Source organism: Miniopterus natalensis, chromosome 10, assembly GCF_054644295.1.
Source record: "Miniopterus natalensis isolate mMinNat1 chromosome 10, mMinNat1.hap1, whole genome shotgun sequence".
Classification (NCBI taxonomy): Eukaryota; Metazoa; Chordata; class Mammalia; order Chiroptera; family Miniopteridae; genus Miniopterus; species Miniopterus natalensis.
In genome coordinates this window covers 53,531,081-53,547,887 of record NC_142090.1, presented here as the reverse complement: position 1 = coordinate 53,547,887, position 16,807 = coordinate 53,531,081, and the positions used below count along the sequence as shown (strand labels likewise).

At 33.9% G+C, this 16,807-nt stretch overlaps 1 protein-coding gene across 1 annotated transcript in view; it reads left to right on the top strand.

The window, feature by feature from the left end:
- The first annotated feature begins 2,487 nt into the window (after nt 1-2,487).
- SEMA3D (semaphorin 3D) overlaps nt 2,488-16,807 on the top strand; it is a 120,295-nt gene continuing 105,975 nt past the window's right edge. Inside the window, exon 1 of the mRNA XM_016219562.2 lies at nt 2,488-2,676. Within this exon, the coding sequence (XP_016075048.2) occupies nt 2,526-2,676 (151 nt within the window). The 5' untranslated portion in view covers nt 2,488-2,525. The remainder of the gene's footprint in view (nt 2,677-16,807) is intronic.

Here is a 16,807-nt window from a genome sequence, read left to right as displayed (position 1 = left end):
GAAAATTTCCTCTCTTTTGCCTCTTTGCATAAACATACATTCACATTACATGCATTGTTGAATGTCATGAAAAAAGTAGTATTTCACATGTCCAGAGGTCCAGAAAAACTAAGCCTAATGAAAAATTTAACATATACTTAATCTCTACATTCAATTTGCCTTTCGCTTTTTTTTTTCAAAGGGTATGGCTAGGTGGAGGAATACATGTTTGTATGTCAAGGCTGTGGATCTGCTGCAATCGGATACCTGTGTTCTGCTAACACGTGCATATAGGGAAAAGTGAAAGGAACAGGCAGATGGGATGAGAGAAACCTGATGAATATGGACAGAAGCAGCACCCATGATCTATTAGCAAAGGCAGTGGGGAGTCACGGCACAGTTTGCGTCATAATATATTAGGTACCGGGACAGGCATGAGACACATTTAAGAGTTAGGTCAAGTTCTTTGGTGTCTTCTCTTTTCCACCTTACTGGATTACACTGCCGTCTCTGCCTTCTCCTCAGCAATCTAACCAAGTCTATCATGCTTCTGGCTTTTCAGGAACCCTTAAGTAGGTTTCACTATTTTCTTGAACTGCCTCTTTTTTGCTTTCCATTCTCCTTTATCTGTCCTCCATGAAACTAATCTTCCTTAAACCTATGTGCTGTTTCTTTGAGCTGTCTTCCCTAAAATTCCAGAAATATCTCAATTTTAGGAATTATTTCATGGTAATTTAATTATTTGTATATAACCAACCCCTCTTTTCAGAAAAGAATCTTATCTTTATTTTCACTTTACTAAATGAGGTTTAGCTGTGGTTTTAATGACTATTAACTGTGGGTATGTATGTATATATATATATGCATGTATATATATATATATATATATACATATATATATAAGCACACGCACACACATATTCTTATATGTATATAAGCAGGAAGTTTTGAAGGAGAATCAGGAAGTCAAAGAATGCATCTATTTTACTATGTAAGTGTCTAATTGAAAAGTTACAAGGATGTATGTTTTAAGTGTCTGAGTAATTCAAAAACACATAATTTAAAATTAATCCAGATAAAGTGACTCTGTTTTGTGGCAATGGCAAGATCCTTTCTGTGGGTGATTTCTTAGGAAGATAGCAGTAGCTTTGTGGAGAAGGAAGGGAAGTTGAAGGACTGCATCAAGAGTTGAAGATCACTTGAGTCTGCCATAGTGAAAAGCACCCAAAGACTTAGGGATTTAGAAGGCCAACTTTAGCTAAAGCCCAGAACAAATGTTTTAATACATCTCTTATTCCCTGTGTGACCTTGAGAGAACTATATAAATCCTACCTTAGTTTCCTCATCTGTGAAATAATTACCCATCTTTCTTGGCTGTCATTGGCATCAATAAAAACAATAAAACAAAGGGAGGCTTATTAAAATTCTTAAAAGTTTATTTGAGCAAAAATCAATTTGAAATGGGCAGTGCCAAACCAGAAATGGTTAGGAGCACTCCACCATCAGGAGTCAGGGAAAAGACTTATATAAAGAAAGTGCGGAAGCAAAGAAAGGAAATTATTTGATTAGCTGTAGCTTAAAGCTTAGTTGGCTCTTTGTGATTGGTCGTCCTTAGCATTTTGAGTTCATAACTTTTAGTCATTCATAGGCTTAGATTTCAGTTTGCTTAGGTAGGCCATCACGGCCTTTGAGCCACATTGGTCTAATGGCTTCCTTCTTTAATTAATGTAATAGGATTAAGTCATTTAATTTATGTAAGACACTTTAAAAACTATCTAGTATATATAAATGCTCACTGAATGTTATTTGTAATGACTGTTATTAGGGTTATTTTGAAATATGTGAGTTTTGATCTCGTTCGTATCTTAACAAAGACAACCAAGGCAGCTTCTTTATGGCAACCTAATAACCACCTCCTTCCTCCCATAAACCCTTTATTTTACAGTTTGTTTTTCTATTCATAGTGTTGTCCTATGTAGAATAGTATAGGTGCAAGTAAGACTGCATTGTCCCCGGCCTAAAATTGTACTGGTGGCCCTGACCTGATCATGTCCAATTTTCCCAATTTTAGGTAGACACTTAAAATATCTTTTAAGTCAGAAGCAAAAAAACTCCCTCAAAACGACAGCTTTTATTCATTTTTGCTTGGGGATCTTTTCCTTTGGGGATGATATGGGGAAAGAGTACGCTTCTACCTGTGGTTTTATCTGATCAAGGAATTCAAGTTACGGAAAGAATGGGTTCCTCCTACATTCGCATAAAAAATTTAGTAGAAGATATGCTAATTAACATAAATTGTTGATTTTAAGTTATGCATTCATTTCCACAACTGAGTAAAGCCAGACTTGATTTCATTCTCATTTTTGAATCATTTTCCTGGAGACAATTTGCAAGAGCAAAACAAGAGAGAAGGAGCAGTTATTTTTTTAAAATCTATTATAAATTTATAATAGTAAGTCTTGGAAAATCTGCAAACTGCTTTGTTAACAGTTCTTTTCTTATTTTTAGATTGTTTCCACTGTTTTAAAGAGAACATTGTTTTCATCATGAATGCTAATAAAGATGAGAGACCAAAGTCCAAAAGCTACTATTTTTACCTTTTTCATGCCTTGATGATGCTAAGCATGACCATGCTGTTTCTTCCGGTCATTGGAACTTCTAAGCAAAATATTCCACGGCTCAAGCTAACCTACAAAGGTAAGGATGTAAATGTCTTCAGATTGTCTTTTTGATTACTGTATTTCTTTTATTTAGAAATGAATGCTGACTTCACTGACATATTTATAGTGTTGGCTTCAGTTAATAAAAAATATAGAACACAAAGGCCAATTATTTATTATTTTGTGAGGAAAGTAGGTGCCCAAACTGTACGTGTAGATACACTTTTCATTCAGTTATTTACAATGATCAACTACTTGTGGGTATAATTAGGAAATTTTGGTCTGCAAGTTGTAACAGTTTTGTATTAAAACAAATCAATACCCCAAAACAGACCCCAAAAACCCCACACCATTATTTAATGTAGCTGCTACTAATTAGTTTATTCCTAGAGGAATTTTTTTTAAAAAAACACAGTAAGATATCTTCAAAAAAATTTTTAACACACTAAAATACCTTTAACATCTGAAGCATATACATATTTTATTATTTTAAAAAGGTGGTATGAAAGGTTTAAAAGGATCAAAAAACTGTTTCAGAAATGAAATCTGTTAAGCTAATTGGTTTTTAATATTTAAATTAATATAAAAGCTAAGTTCATATAAGTTATATTTAATCATCTTGTGATCTTGTGTATATGTATGTACAATACATATATGTATATATATATATATATATATGAGAGAGAAGACAGAGTGCCAAGTTTCATGCTCAAAGATTTCTTTTGTTCTCTTTTCTATGATGTACTCTTGGCTTCTTTAATACCTTAAATAATGAGAGGAATGTAGACTCCTCTATTCTGGACTTGGCAGGTAAAAAACTATAATGGTGGTTTTAAAATACTCTGATCTTTAAGACAACTTATTTTCAACTTAAATTAAATATCAATAATAAAATCTAATTTGATGTCAAGTGTAAGTGGAATTAGCATACCTATTACACATTTTTATATGTTGGTATTTGTTTGGAATTTATATCATGAATTAACATACTATTTTTGAGTTTTTATAGTCGTATGGAATTTCTAGAAAGATAAAACTAATCTATGGTTAAAAAAATTCAGAACATTGTCTTTCTGTGGTCAAGGGAGGATTGACTGGAAATGGATAAGAGAGGAAACTTTTCCAGATTGTGGAAATGCTCTCTCTTCTCATAAGCATGTTAATTGTTTAATTATATGGATTTTTCATAACCCTTCATATCGCACATGCTAGATTTGTTTATTTTAAAATGTATTTAAAATTATCTTAAGAAAATAACAGAAAACAAATATTAACACTAAACAATAAAAGATATATAGAAAGATTGAAAATAAAGATATTAAAGAAAAAATGGCAACATTATCTGATTCTACAATTAGTGAATAACAGGAATATTGCATTCATAAGATGAACAATATAAAATAAATCAGACTTGTGAAGAAAGTTTAATAGTAGTTAATAATCAGTAACTGGATTTATTAGGAGCAAAGCACTGGTGTAAGAATTGTGTGTGAATTATGTCATTTCATCTTTACCACCACCCTGTGAGGTGGGAATTATTTTCATTCTCTTTACTATGTATGAGGTTATTGAGGTGCTGAGAAACTGAGAAACTTGTCAAGGTAGAAAATTAGTGCATGGTTCAGCTCATGAGTCAAACCTATGCTGAATAGAACCTTGATGCTTAATCCTATTTTGCAGACCCTAGACATAACTGGTTCTTTCCTGAGGCACTTACCCACCAGGGTGAACTTTATGAGTTTCAATAGTTAAAACTGAATGGAGTCGAAGAAGACCACATGCTATATTTAAGATCACTGGATGGCCAAAAAGAAAGAAAAAAAGATCACTGGATGGCCAAAAAAGACTTACAGATTTATGGAATTTTATGTCCTTTGATAAATTTCTGGAAAAAGCTAAGTAGATTGTCATTGTGATAATTGGTGTTCATAATCAAATTTTCATACAAGGGATTACTCAAATGCAGTAAGCTGATCATTTAAAAATAACATGTTATTAAAAATAGAAAAACATTAACAAAGTTTTTCCCAAGTTAGAGGTTTTTTTTGTATTAATAAATGTTTTTGGACTTGGACTCAACCCTATAAGAGATTAAAATCTTGTTTATCTCATAGATTCTCATGCCTCTCAGCACCTAGTGCTTATATAAAAGGAGAACTGGTATAAGTGTTGTATTAATAAATTAAGAACTCTTCTTTTGATGGTTCTTATATTCAGTATACTTCGGAAATGTAGTTTTTAGTTTTTGATCTACATGTAGGTTATCTACATATCAAGGTTTCTAAATGTAGCAAAGATTGAATGCAGGGTAGGAATTTTAGAAAAGTCTTCCCAACTCAACCTCAGTAGTAACACAGGCACACTCCAGCTGGCTCCAGTAGCTGCTATTAACCATTCATTTCCAGGTTGTATGCCAATAATAGTCATCTTGGCTATGAGAATTACTGACAACTCTTCTATTTCCACTTTAAAGAATGTGGGCACTCTCTTTGGAAATCATCAGTTCAGCACTATGAAGTCTACATTTCCCATCCACTTTTACAAATTTCAACAGTTGCCTTATCTAGAAAGTTCAGTCCTGACATACTGCTTCTTAAAACTGGCCTACTCCTAAATATACAAAATTATGACGTAGAAATTACTGCTAATTTAGGGTTATGGCAAGAAAAATTCCTTGTATACCACTTCCTACTTTTTTAAGAGAATAACCAAAATCTCCCTTGGCATTTTCTACCTTTCTTTCTCTTATGATTGTGACTAATGAATTGAGATCAGCTAGTACCACCTATTGCTTAGATAGTTTTAATAGAGTCTAAAAGTTTGTACTTGGGCAGTAAAACACTAGCAGAATGTGAGGTTAGAAAAATCAGCCAAAATGAAAAATTAAGTTGGGTTTCAAAAATAACTAATTTTTATGGGCACAAAATCAGGGTTGTTTTGTTTCCTTTCCATAATTCATGCTCCCTTAGGTGCTGATCAGAGACGCAGCCAATATCACTAGAGTTAGCTATTTCGAACAGCTGGAAGATTATTTTGAGGAATTTCTTAAAGGCCAAAGGAAATGTAACAGCCATTTTATCCAAAGAATGCCTTTTGATAAAGACTTAGCTTTGAACCTCTAAATCCACAGGAGCTTCTTTGGTTCTATTGTTGTATAAAGAGATTTCTCTTCAGTTGCATATTTTGCATTCTTGCACATTTATTCATGCTAAAGCTGTTTCTTGAGTAATAAGTAAGGAACTTTGAGTCAGAAAATTCTATATTTCTGGATTTTGTGTTATAAGATATGTATATTTTATAACATATATATATATATTACTACAAGATGGGCTTCTCACAGTGACTTGTACAGTTTATACTACAGATGAAGTAAAAATAATTTTTAAGAGATAATTTACTTCAATCTAGGAATAGTGTAAACATTTTCTATCTCATAATCATGAAGGAACTCACATGGTTTAAGGATATTTATATGTAGAATCACTAGTATTGCAATGTTATTTGTTTGGAAAACTCCAGAAGATGAGATAAATAACATAGCTAAAGAGGAAATGGACAAAAACTTTAAAAAGGAAGAAGAAATGACAGTTAACTAATATATAGAGATCCATCCCTTAAGATGAATATCTTTTATCTTTTATCTTTAAGATGAATATCTTTTATCTTTTTTTAATTTTTTATATCTTCTCTTTAGCCTTTCTTTTTCTTTTACTATTTTAGATGTTAGTATTAACTTATATTTTAATGGCTTATAATAAAATATAGATTTTTTTTTAATTTTATTGAATTTATTGGGGTGACATTGGTTAATAACAGTATATAGGTTTCAGGTGTACAATTCTATAACGCATCATCTTGTATATTGTATTGTGTGTTCACCACCCAAGATTGTATAGTCTATTTTCTAACTATATCCTTTAGAGCCTATAATGAGCATTCAGGCATGAATTGCATTTCAATATTTTACCCACAAAAGTCTTGCTATCCCAAAGAATCACAGTAAACCTACAAAGCACCAGCTAGTTAATACTGAACCCACACATATAAGACATCAGGAAGGACACTAACTTGCCTAATAGTTACCATATATTCACCTGTTCTACAAATATGTATTGAGCAATCACTGTGCCTCGCACTGTCCTATGTCAGAGAAAAGTCACTATCCTCTTGTAATTTCTTTTCCAGATAGGGAGACAGACAATGAACAGGTAAACAAAAAAATGAACATTGTTTTAAAATAGTGGGAAGTGCTATGAAGAATATAAAGCAAGAGAGTGACTGGTTCAGGAACCTTCCTTAGATTATACCATGTTGAAGTTTTATGACACCCTGAAAACCATCGTCTTTATACCCATTATATAGATAAGAAACCTGAGGCTCAGAGCTGTAAGGCCTTGCCCCAAAGCAAGAAGCCATTAAATGGCAGAACTAACTTGTGTATTTTCATCTCTCTAGTTCAAGGCCCATGCTCTTGCCACCTGATGCCCAGGTGTGTAGGAGAGAAATCAGGAGTTTCGTACAGAGTAAGTTAAATTCAAAAAGTAAAGGAAAAGGGATTATCAGTAGTGTCATATTCAGCTAATGTGCTATGAAAGATGACAAATAAAAATTAACATTAGATTTGACATCAACATTTCACTGTTGTTGATGAGACCAGTATCTGACTGTGGGAGCCACAGCACAATTAGGGTGTATTCTTATGAGCATAAGCTGGGGGACTAGAGACAATTATAGGTAACTTTTTCAAGGACTTTTCCTGTAAGGGAGACACAGGCAGTAGTAGCTGGAAGGACAATGTGATGAAGAGAATTGTTTTTTAATGTGCTAAATAACAGCATGTTTATATGCTAATTTAAATGATCTAAGAGAGGAATGATTGATGTGGTGATGCAGAAAAGATATGGGATAATCCATACACTATTGAAGAAAATATTAAAGAAACTCCATTTTTCCCCCTCTAAAAATAGGCTACTTTTAGAACTTATTATTATTATTAGAAGTTAATAAAAGTGGCTTATTTTACATAATAAACTATTATTTGGTTCATTATCAGTGTCAACTGTTGTCTGTATGGAAAGAGAGGGTAAAAAGATTTAAAATATATTCAAGGAAGAATGTGTTCAATTTGATATAGTGATATGCTATAAGTACTATACTGTATATATATAGTATAGTGCTATATAGTATAGTTTAGTTGGAACTAAAACTCCAGAAAGATTAAATAATAACCCCAGGGTCACATAAATAGATAATTCAAAAACGGATCCAAGTCGTCTACTTTTCAGTTCAACAGTGTTTGTACTTCAACTTACCTATGTCCAACCCTATTATTCAATAATAATTAAAATCTATTTCACTGTATGTGGTGCACTCTTCTAAACATTAATTTGTGGAGGTTCACAAAGTGGTGGAAGTTACACAATTACATGAGGTAACATATGCTGTCATCTTGCCATACAAATACCTTTACAAAACACACTCCTGGAATTAAGAAGATCCATAAAAATCAGTGAGATCTGCAGTGGTCAGTGATGTCCTCCTGGCAAGGTCAATGAGATGCTTTGGTGTGTCTTTGGTTATACATAAATGTGGAAGGGACTTTAGAAGAGCCATAGTTTAAGTAAGGGCAATATTTTGAGGGATTAAACCCAGTCAACTATTTTTGGTTAAAAAATGTTTTGTTTGAACAGATTTTATATGTAGTTGGTTTACTATTCTATAAATTATTGAGGAGATAAAAACTTTTATATGCAACTACTTGTTTTATTTTTTCACTTACCTAAAATTTGTTTTCATTCCTTAGGTCTTATTAAAGGAATTTTTACAGTAAATTCTTTCAATACATGTATAAAATATAAATTTATGGACATTTTAAAAATAGATGTTATTGGGTCTTTTTTAACAGAAAATCTGACAAATGGCCCTCTGTTTCTTAAGAACTAGTAATATACATTTTGCATTTTTGTAAGAGTCCGATAAACATGATTTAATTCTATTAATTCAAAAGAGGCATACATTAGAACTAAAGTGCTTTTTACTTATAAAGAAAGATACTCATAAAAAAGTTTATTTGTCTAAAGCCACAGTGTGCTAGACACAGTAGAGAAACTAAGATAAATATTTCAGTAATCCCAATGGAATGGCGAAGTGGAAGAAGCAATAGGAGTGAACTTGTCTGTGGGTATAGTTCATAAACGTAAGTAGAGTTGTTTTGATAAAGAATTGTGTTTTTCTAAGTAATGCTAAATCTTAAAATATAAACTATAGCTGTAGTGGCTAATGGGGATTAGAGATAAAAGACATAGATAGGTTTTAGCTCTTTCTCTGGCATGTACTGTTCATGGTGCATTAGAATGACTGTTTGCTCTGACTCAAGGTTTTCTCATTTGGAAATTAAATAATATAGGGAAGCCTCCTTGGATGTTATAAAGCACAAAATGGATGTTTGCCAGGCTACAAAGAGAGAGCAAACATATGTTATTGAATTAATTGAAGTAAGATATGATGAAAATTTAGGGTCTTTAAAAATATAATTATATTCAGGCATCATAGGTAGAATTTCTGCTGCCACAGGTAACAGGAAATTTACTTAAAAGTCCCTAATAAATCACAGGTTGTCATCTTTGCACCTTCCTTCCAGGTTAATGCATATTAAATGAATGTACTTTCCTTCTATGTATGAGAAAACGGGTTTAAAACATCATTGGTTTAATCTAAGCAGGTCATTTATCACTTATAGCAATTAAGCTCATTATAACTTAAATTAATTAAGTTAGGGATGTACAAATTTGACCAATGTAGAACTGTAAAGGAAAAAAATAATAATTTGGTCATCTTGCATAAAGTACTACATGTTGTCATTTAAAGGTTTGAGAGAGATTCTCATGTGAAGAAGGAAGGCGTCCAGCTCTGCAGTGCAATGGGCCACAGTGTTCTTTAGCTTTCCTATTTCAACTGTGGGTCAAGGACCAGTAGCATTAGCATAATCTGGGAGTTAGAAATGCAGAATCTCAGGCCCCCTCCCAAACTTCTAAATGAGAGTCATATTTTAACAAGAATCCCCTTTGATTTGAATGCTTGTTTAATTCTGAGAAGCACTGCCCTAGAGTGTTTGTTTCAGAACAACCCCCTTTCCCCCCCTCCCCCCGTGCCCAACACACACACACACACACACACACACACACACACACACGAGTATTTGGAGATCACTGCGGGAGCCTCTTATGATTGCAAAGCATTAGAGCCACAGTTGGATCTTTAAATGGCACATTAACCTCTCTAAATTATTAATAAGCCTGTAATAAATCCTGCCTTAGATGAAAGGTAGATAAACCAATGCAAACAAGAATCACTAGTTTGAAAAATCACTAGTTAAAGGTTTATTAGACTTATGTGCAAGAAAAGATGAGGAATTACCACAGTGATTTAGGCATTATTCTTATCTGCAAGGGCCTCTAGTCTTTTTAAGGGACAAAATAACTGCAAAAATTAATGCCATAGGATTAGGGTAAATAAACTAAACATTTACAAGAATTTCAGAGGCAGATGGGTACGAAATTGAACTTTGAACATTGGAGGAAACTTAGGGTTTACTGAATGAAGTGTATGTTGGCATTTGAGGATTTAGATCATGAAATTGACCTAATTTAATTGTGATTTATGGGGGGAAAATGAAGTAGGCAGCATTATGTGGTAAGGATTGGCAAGGGAGGGGTACATAGAACAAGGTTGTTTATGAGCCTGTTACAATAATTTAGAGAAGTAGTAATATAGATCTTAGCCTGGCTGACAATAGGAATAAATATTTGATGAGAATATTATAGTTGCATGACGGAAACTATAATGCTTTAAATTTAGCTGGATGTTGGTGTAAGTGAAATGAAATAGACTTAGAGCTACCAATTAAATAGGGAAAAAAGAGTAAAGGAATACAGAAGAGAACCTAAAAATGATTCTCATAATTCCAGCGTGGGGACTAGGTCATGTCATTAAAGTCAGTAGGATGAGACATTTGAAGGAAAATGACAATACATAGCAGGCTATTGGAATTTTTTTTTAAATTTAACTTTATTGTTGAAAGTATTACAGATATCCTCTCTTTTTCCCCTCATTGATCCCCTCCATCCTGAATTCGCACCCTCCAAGCCTTCCTAATGCTATTGTCTGTGTCCATAGGTTTTGTATATATGCATATAAATGCTTTAATTTTTCCCCACCTACTCACCCACCCCAGCCTTACCTCTGAGATCCCTCAGTCTGTTCCACGCTTCTATGTCTCTGGATCTGTTTTTTTCACCAGTTTATTTTGTTCATTATATTTTACATATGAGTGAGATCATGTGATACTCTTCTTTCTCTGACTTGCTTTTTTGCTTAGCATAATACTTTCCAGTCTGTTACTTTGAAGAGGCAGTGGGATTTAGTTTTGTCTATTTTGAAGTCATCAGTAGAAAACTAACAATTTATGACAGAAAAACAATTTATGGGAAACATTATTTCATTTCTTATACCCTATACATACTGCCTAAATTTCTGGAGAACATTGTTTATAATGTATTTTAATCTCCTTTTTGGAAGTCCATGTGCATATTCTGATACAAATTCCCTGCACACCTATACCAGCAGTATCCTACTTGGGCAGTTGATCAAAGGATCTTTTCTGGAGAAAACCTAGAGAAAAGCTCCACAGGTAATTGGCATCTGTTTATTCTGAATAAATAGCCAAACTGAAAATTTTCTGAATCAATGGAAATTAAATTTCAGATCACTTCACACTGAGTACCCAGCATGATGAATGAAAACAAACAAATAAAAACCAACAACAAAAAACCAACACATATTAGGGCCAATTATTTCAAATTTTCATAATAACAACAGTGAGGCACTGATTCAAATAACTACCAAGAAAAATAGAAACATTCAAAAGCTTGGGAAAGGTATAGCATCAGACTTCTCGACTGTGACTTTGGAAGCTGGAAGATAGTGTATAATGCCCCAGAGCTCTGAGGATGAATGCTGTTCAACCCAGAATTCTGTAGTGGGCCCAACTATCAATAAAAGTAAATTAGAAACATTTTCACACCTGGAAAGTTTCCATAATTTTAAGTCTCAGTCAGCCTTTCTCAGGAAACTTCTAAAGATGTGCTCACCAAATTAAGAAAATAAATCAAGGGGGAAAATGTGGGATCCCGGATTCATAATGGAAAAGAGGTAGATGGAAGTTTGAGGTAGCCGTTCCTCAGGCCAGAGAACAGCCAGTCCAGATTGTAGAAAGAGAAAGAAAGGCTCTAAAAGGAATAACTCCAGGAGAAAAATAAAAACACTGACAGAATTTCGTCTGAAAATTTTGTGGAGGCATTTTTTTAGAAAGTGTAGAAAAATTTGATCGTGATCTTATGAAATAATAAGCAAATGTAATAATTGGGAAATTATTAATAAAAGCAACATTATTTAAAGAAAGAAAGCATAATCAGAAAACACTATTTTTCTAAATAAGGAAGAATATTTACCTTGCACTAGTAATGGAATCATTAAATGCATGTTTCATAAAAATTGACATTATAATAAGAGCTTGGTTGGAAAGAGAGGTGGCAAAAAGAAGCTAAAGTTCTCAACTTCTGTAAAAAGAAATTCAATGGAAATGTCTAAAAATTACACTTTAAAAGATAGTATTATATACATATTACATATACATATGAAAATGAATAGAAAAATAAACTACTAAATGTGTTAATGTGAGGGCTAGATTGGGGGTGACCAGAAGATGGGAGAGGAGACAGATGGGCTTATATATGCCTTTTAACGCTTTTTGATATGCATATCCTTAACTTTGATTAATATAATTAGTTTTTAAAGTAATATTTTAAAAATTGTTATCTTTTCAGTTATTCTTGTAACTCTTTGCTGTATAAATTAATTTGTGGTGATCTTAGTTTGAGAAATTATTTGCTCTGGCTACATTTGTCTTGATTTTTAGAATCAGTAGTAGATGGTGCATTAAGATATGATTTTTCTGAGTTTTTAAAAATTAAATTCACACACTTGATTAAAAACAAATCCACATTCATTTATGATAGGTGTCTTGAAATTTGAAAAGGGAGAAATTCTCAGTACTTCGAAGGGAGTTAAGAAAAATAATTGTGCCCGCAGGGCATGGCTCAGCAGTTGAGCATTCTCCTAGGATCCAAGAGATCGCTGTTTGATTCCCGGTCAGGGCACATGCCCTGGTTGCGGGCTCGATCCTCAGTCGGGTGCATGCAGGAGGCAGCCAATCAATGACAGCTCTCTCATCATTGATGTTTCTGTCTCTCTCTCTCTCTCCCTCTCCCTTCCTCTCTCTGAAATCAATAAAGATATATTAAAAAAAAAAAAGATTGTCGAAGTAGAATCAATCTTCCTCTGAATTATCCTCTATTTCTTAGGAAGTTTATTTTATTATCACATTGTTCTTGAAATTTACTAGGTATTTTATAATGCTAACCTTTAAAATATTTATTTATTTATTTATTTATTTATTTATTTATTTATTTATTTATTTTTGAGAGAAACATCAATTTGATGTTCCACTTATTTATGCATCCATTGGTTGTTTCTTGTATGTGCCCTGACCAGAAATTGAACCTGCAACTTTGGCATAATGGGACAACGCTCTAAACAACTGAGCTACCTGGTCAGGACAATCTCAACTTTTTTTTATAAGTTAATAGGAAAAATTAACATAGTGAAGTTTTTGAGAATTTAAAAGGCCTCATAAACATAAAATACTAATCTCATATGTGATGGATTATATAGAACATCTACTATTGAAAGCTAGCCAAATATGAATAAACCTGTGATTTAAAAGCATGAATGTAGATGGAAACGTGACAGTGTAAAATTTCCACACTCCTACTCCACATCCTGTCTTGGCAAGAACATATCTCTGATGATATAATAAGTTTTATTTGTTTCTAATTTATGTTTCCCTATGTGGTATCATCTGATTTATTATTGACATAGATAATGATCTAAGACCTAATGAACTGAATGGTCTCCAACATTCCGTTGCAGAAGATTAAATGAGAATTTTAATTTATTTTTTCTGATTGGTACTTGCATTTGGAGAAAGAAGAGATGGTTGGACTTCTCACCTAGGAACGTATAACAATAATATAATATGCACCTATAATTCTGAAGTAGTCTTTTGTAAGGATTTTAGGTTTAACTGATACTCTTTCTTTATATACTTGATAATTTTTGAGCAGTTAGCTCTGGAGAGTAAATGTATATAGGTAGAGGTTAATTGGTATTTTTGATAGGTGGAGGTAACCAAAATCTTTTCATATTACCTCGATCCTCAGAAAATCAATTGGAAGTGGTGGGGCCAAAATAAAATGAGTTAATTTTCCAAAGATTGAATCCAATAGAGAATTCATGCTTTGCCTTGAACTAAAAGCTGGAGAAGCAAATACCAGTTCACAGAGAGCCAGAGGGACTCAGTGAGCCAAAACATTAGGGACTGATTTTCCTTTTGGATTGGAGTGAACAGTTTGCTCCCTTTACTCAATTCCTGATCCAAACTGAGGATAAGCTTTTTTTTTTTTTTTTTTTGGTGGGAGGGTGGAAGGTGGGAGTGGGGTAGGGGTGGTGCTTTGGTAGCCAAAACATTTCTGGAAAGGAATTTCATAGAGAGAATCTTTGGATACTAAAAGGCAGTATGAAAGCCCTGGGAATTCAAAGATCAAGGAGAGAAGCTGAATTTATGGTGATGGCAGGAATAGAAATTTCTTCATTTTTTTATTCAGACAGTTTTGCAAACACACTGGAGATATGACTGTATTTAAGAAGCCTCAGAACCGCCCTACAGATATAAGGGTTATTTTCTTGCAGGAAAAGAGGAATGGGTGGGACAAGAATTTGTGCTGAATATCCTTAGATGGTAGGGAAATGTGACTGGGTTTTGATTTGGATTCATTTTTGATTGTAGGCTATCTCTGCTGTGAAAACATTCTCTCCTTAGACTGGAGTAGGTTGGAAATTGACTTTCCTCAAGGGTGATTTTCTTCTTACCCTGTATAGTTCTGTCTTTAACTACCTTGATTTTCTTCTTTAAAAAGAAAAAAAGTTTCCTGTTAAGTGGTTTGTTTGTTTTTAAGACTATGGGAAACCATTTTTTAGCTACATGGCCTTCTCATGAGAGAAACTGTCAACTCCACCCAGTTCAGGATTTCTGGCAATAAATGCAGGGTTTCAAGGGTTTGGAATCTCGTTCATTTAACAGGCAGACATTGAGGAAGTCTTTGGTGCTTAATCTTAAATTTATTAGATTCAGTGTGACTTAACCACTCCCTTCCTTTGTGAGGTGAAGAGGACAATGTAGACCATCAGGTCAAATGTTTCTTCAGGTTGCATGAACTATTGTATTAGGGGACACTAAAAGGGAGATACAAAGAATTTTTTTCAGAACAAACATTATTTCAAATACGAGCAAGGATTATGGGATCTTTAGCCTCCCCTGCCCCCATATGAGTAACTTCTGGCTGCGAGTGAAAGGATTTATTGTGACTTTGTTCCACCACCAAGAACAAACTGGTTTTGTGAAGCTTTAACTGTTCTGCACTTCACTGAATTGGTAATTTAGGAGTCAAACAGAATTATTGACAACATCTTCCTGTAGCTCTAGTTGCTTTGGACTGTATTTCTAATCTTCCAAAAGCTTGGAGATTACCTGCTCCAAGCAATGGCCATAGACAGGTGAATGGCAGTTTGTTACTTGATGCATCGTCAGTTTTAACAAAGTTAAACATAAAGTTGTAATGCCATAGGTCTCCAGTGTTGAAAGGAGATTAGTGATCATTTGTTTTTTCTGTCCACATCTATTGATGAGAGAAGTGAAGTAGCATTCTTTGGCTTGCTAAAGGAAATGCAGATAGGAAGTTCCTTTCATTTTACTAGTAAAGATATTTAACAGTCTATTACTTTCAGAACTAGTCTCCTTTTTCAAAAGTATATTTTTATTTTCGTTGTGGATAAGCATTTCCTTTCCACTAGGCTGTAAAATCCATGAGAGTGGAACTTGTTATCAGTCTTTGCATCAGGTGCAAAGTACCTGGCAATCTTAGATGAGTCCGTTGTTTGCCTTCAAAACTCAAATTTTATGAGGATAGTGACTCACTTTCATGTGCTAGAAATGAGAAATTATTCTAACTAAAATTATTAGCTATATCTGGGAAAGGTACAATGTTCTCTGTGACTTTTTCACCCCCCCCCCTGTAAGATATAGGAGTTGTTGATGAAGACTCTGGACATACTCTTCAGGAAAATGCACCCATACATACAAACATGAAAATATCATGTTGTTTACAAGGTTTTGGATCCTCAAAATCGTTCTGTTGCTCTGTAATGGTTTACTGATCATGGGTCATGAACAACTTGTCTGTCATCATTCCATTAAAATCCATCATGTGCATGATTTCCAGACTTAAACTAGTGGAATAAGTGATCATATCTTTGCTTTGTTAAGTTAAGAAAGAATCAGTTTGTAGATTTTCCAAGAGTGAATACAAGAGTAGGGACTTGAGGATCTGGGCAATTGAATGAGATTAGAAACTGAGAACTAGGTGATAGGACAATGAATTGCTAAAAGAACAGTTAGAAAGAGTGATTATGGAGGATTAAGTCAAAGGTTTAGGTAAGTAGAACAAAGAATGCATTTATGGTGGAGTTATGTGCTGCTGGCATCTGAGAAAAGGGAGGCTGGTTAAATAAGAGAAGAGCAGCCTCCTCTGAAAGGCGTGTGAGAAGCAACAAGCTCACCCCCCTCCCAAAGGGGGGCGGGAGACAAAAATTCCCTTTCAAAAGGATTATAAACTGTGGACAATATTAAAAATCACACACTTGAAAAGAAAATTGAGCTCTGAAATATATTGCCAAATTATTGGTGTTTAACTTTCATGAGTTTGCCGCCTGCAGGGCCAGCATCCATTTCTGATTTCTGAAATCCTGGGTGTGTATTAGCTCTAGGTGTTAAGATGCAGTCTCTGGAGTTAACCTTTTTCCCCCCCTCTTGGCTTTAGTTGATGATCCTGTGGAAACAAAAATGAGTTTGCTTAGTTTGGCAGAAATGCAAGAAAGATAAGCTGCTTGGGGAAGAGGGAACCTGTCCCAATCCCTGTCCCAAGGTCTTTTCA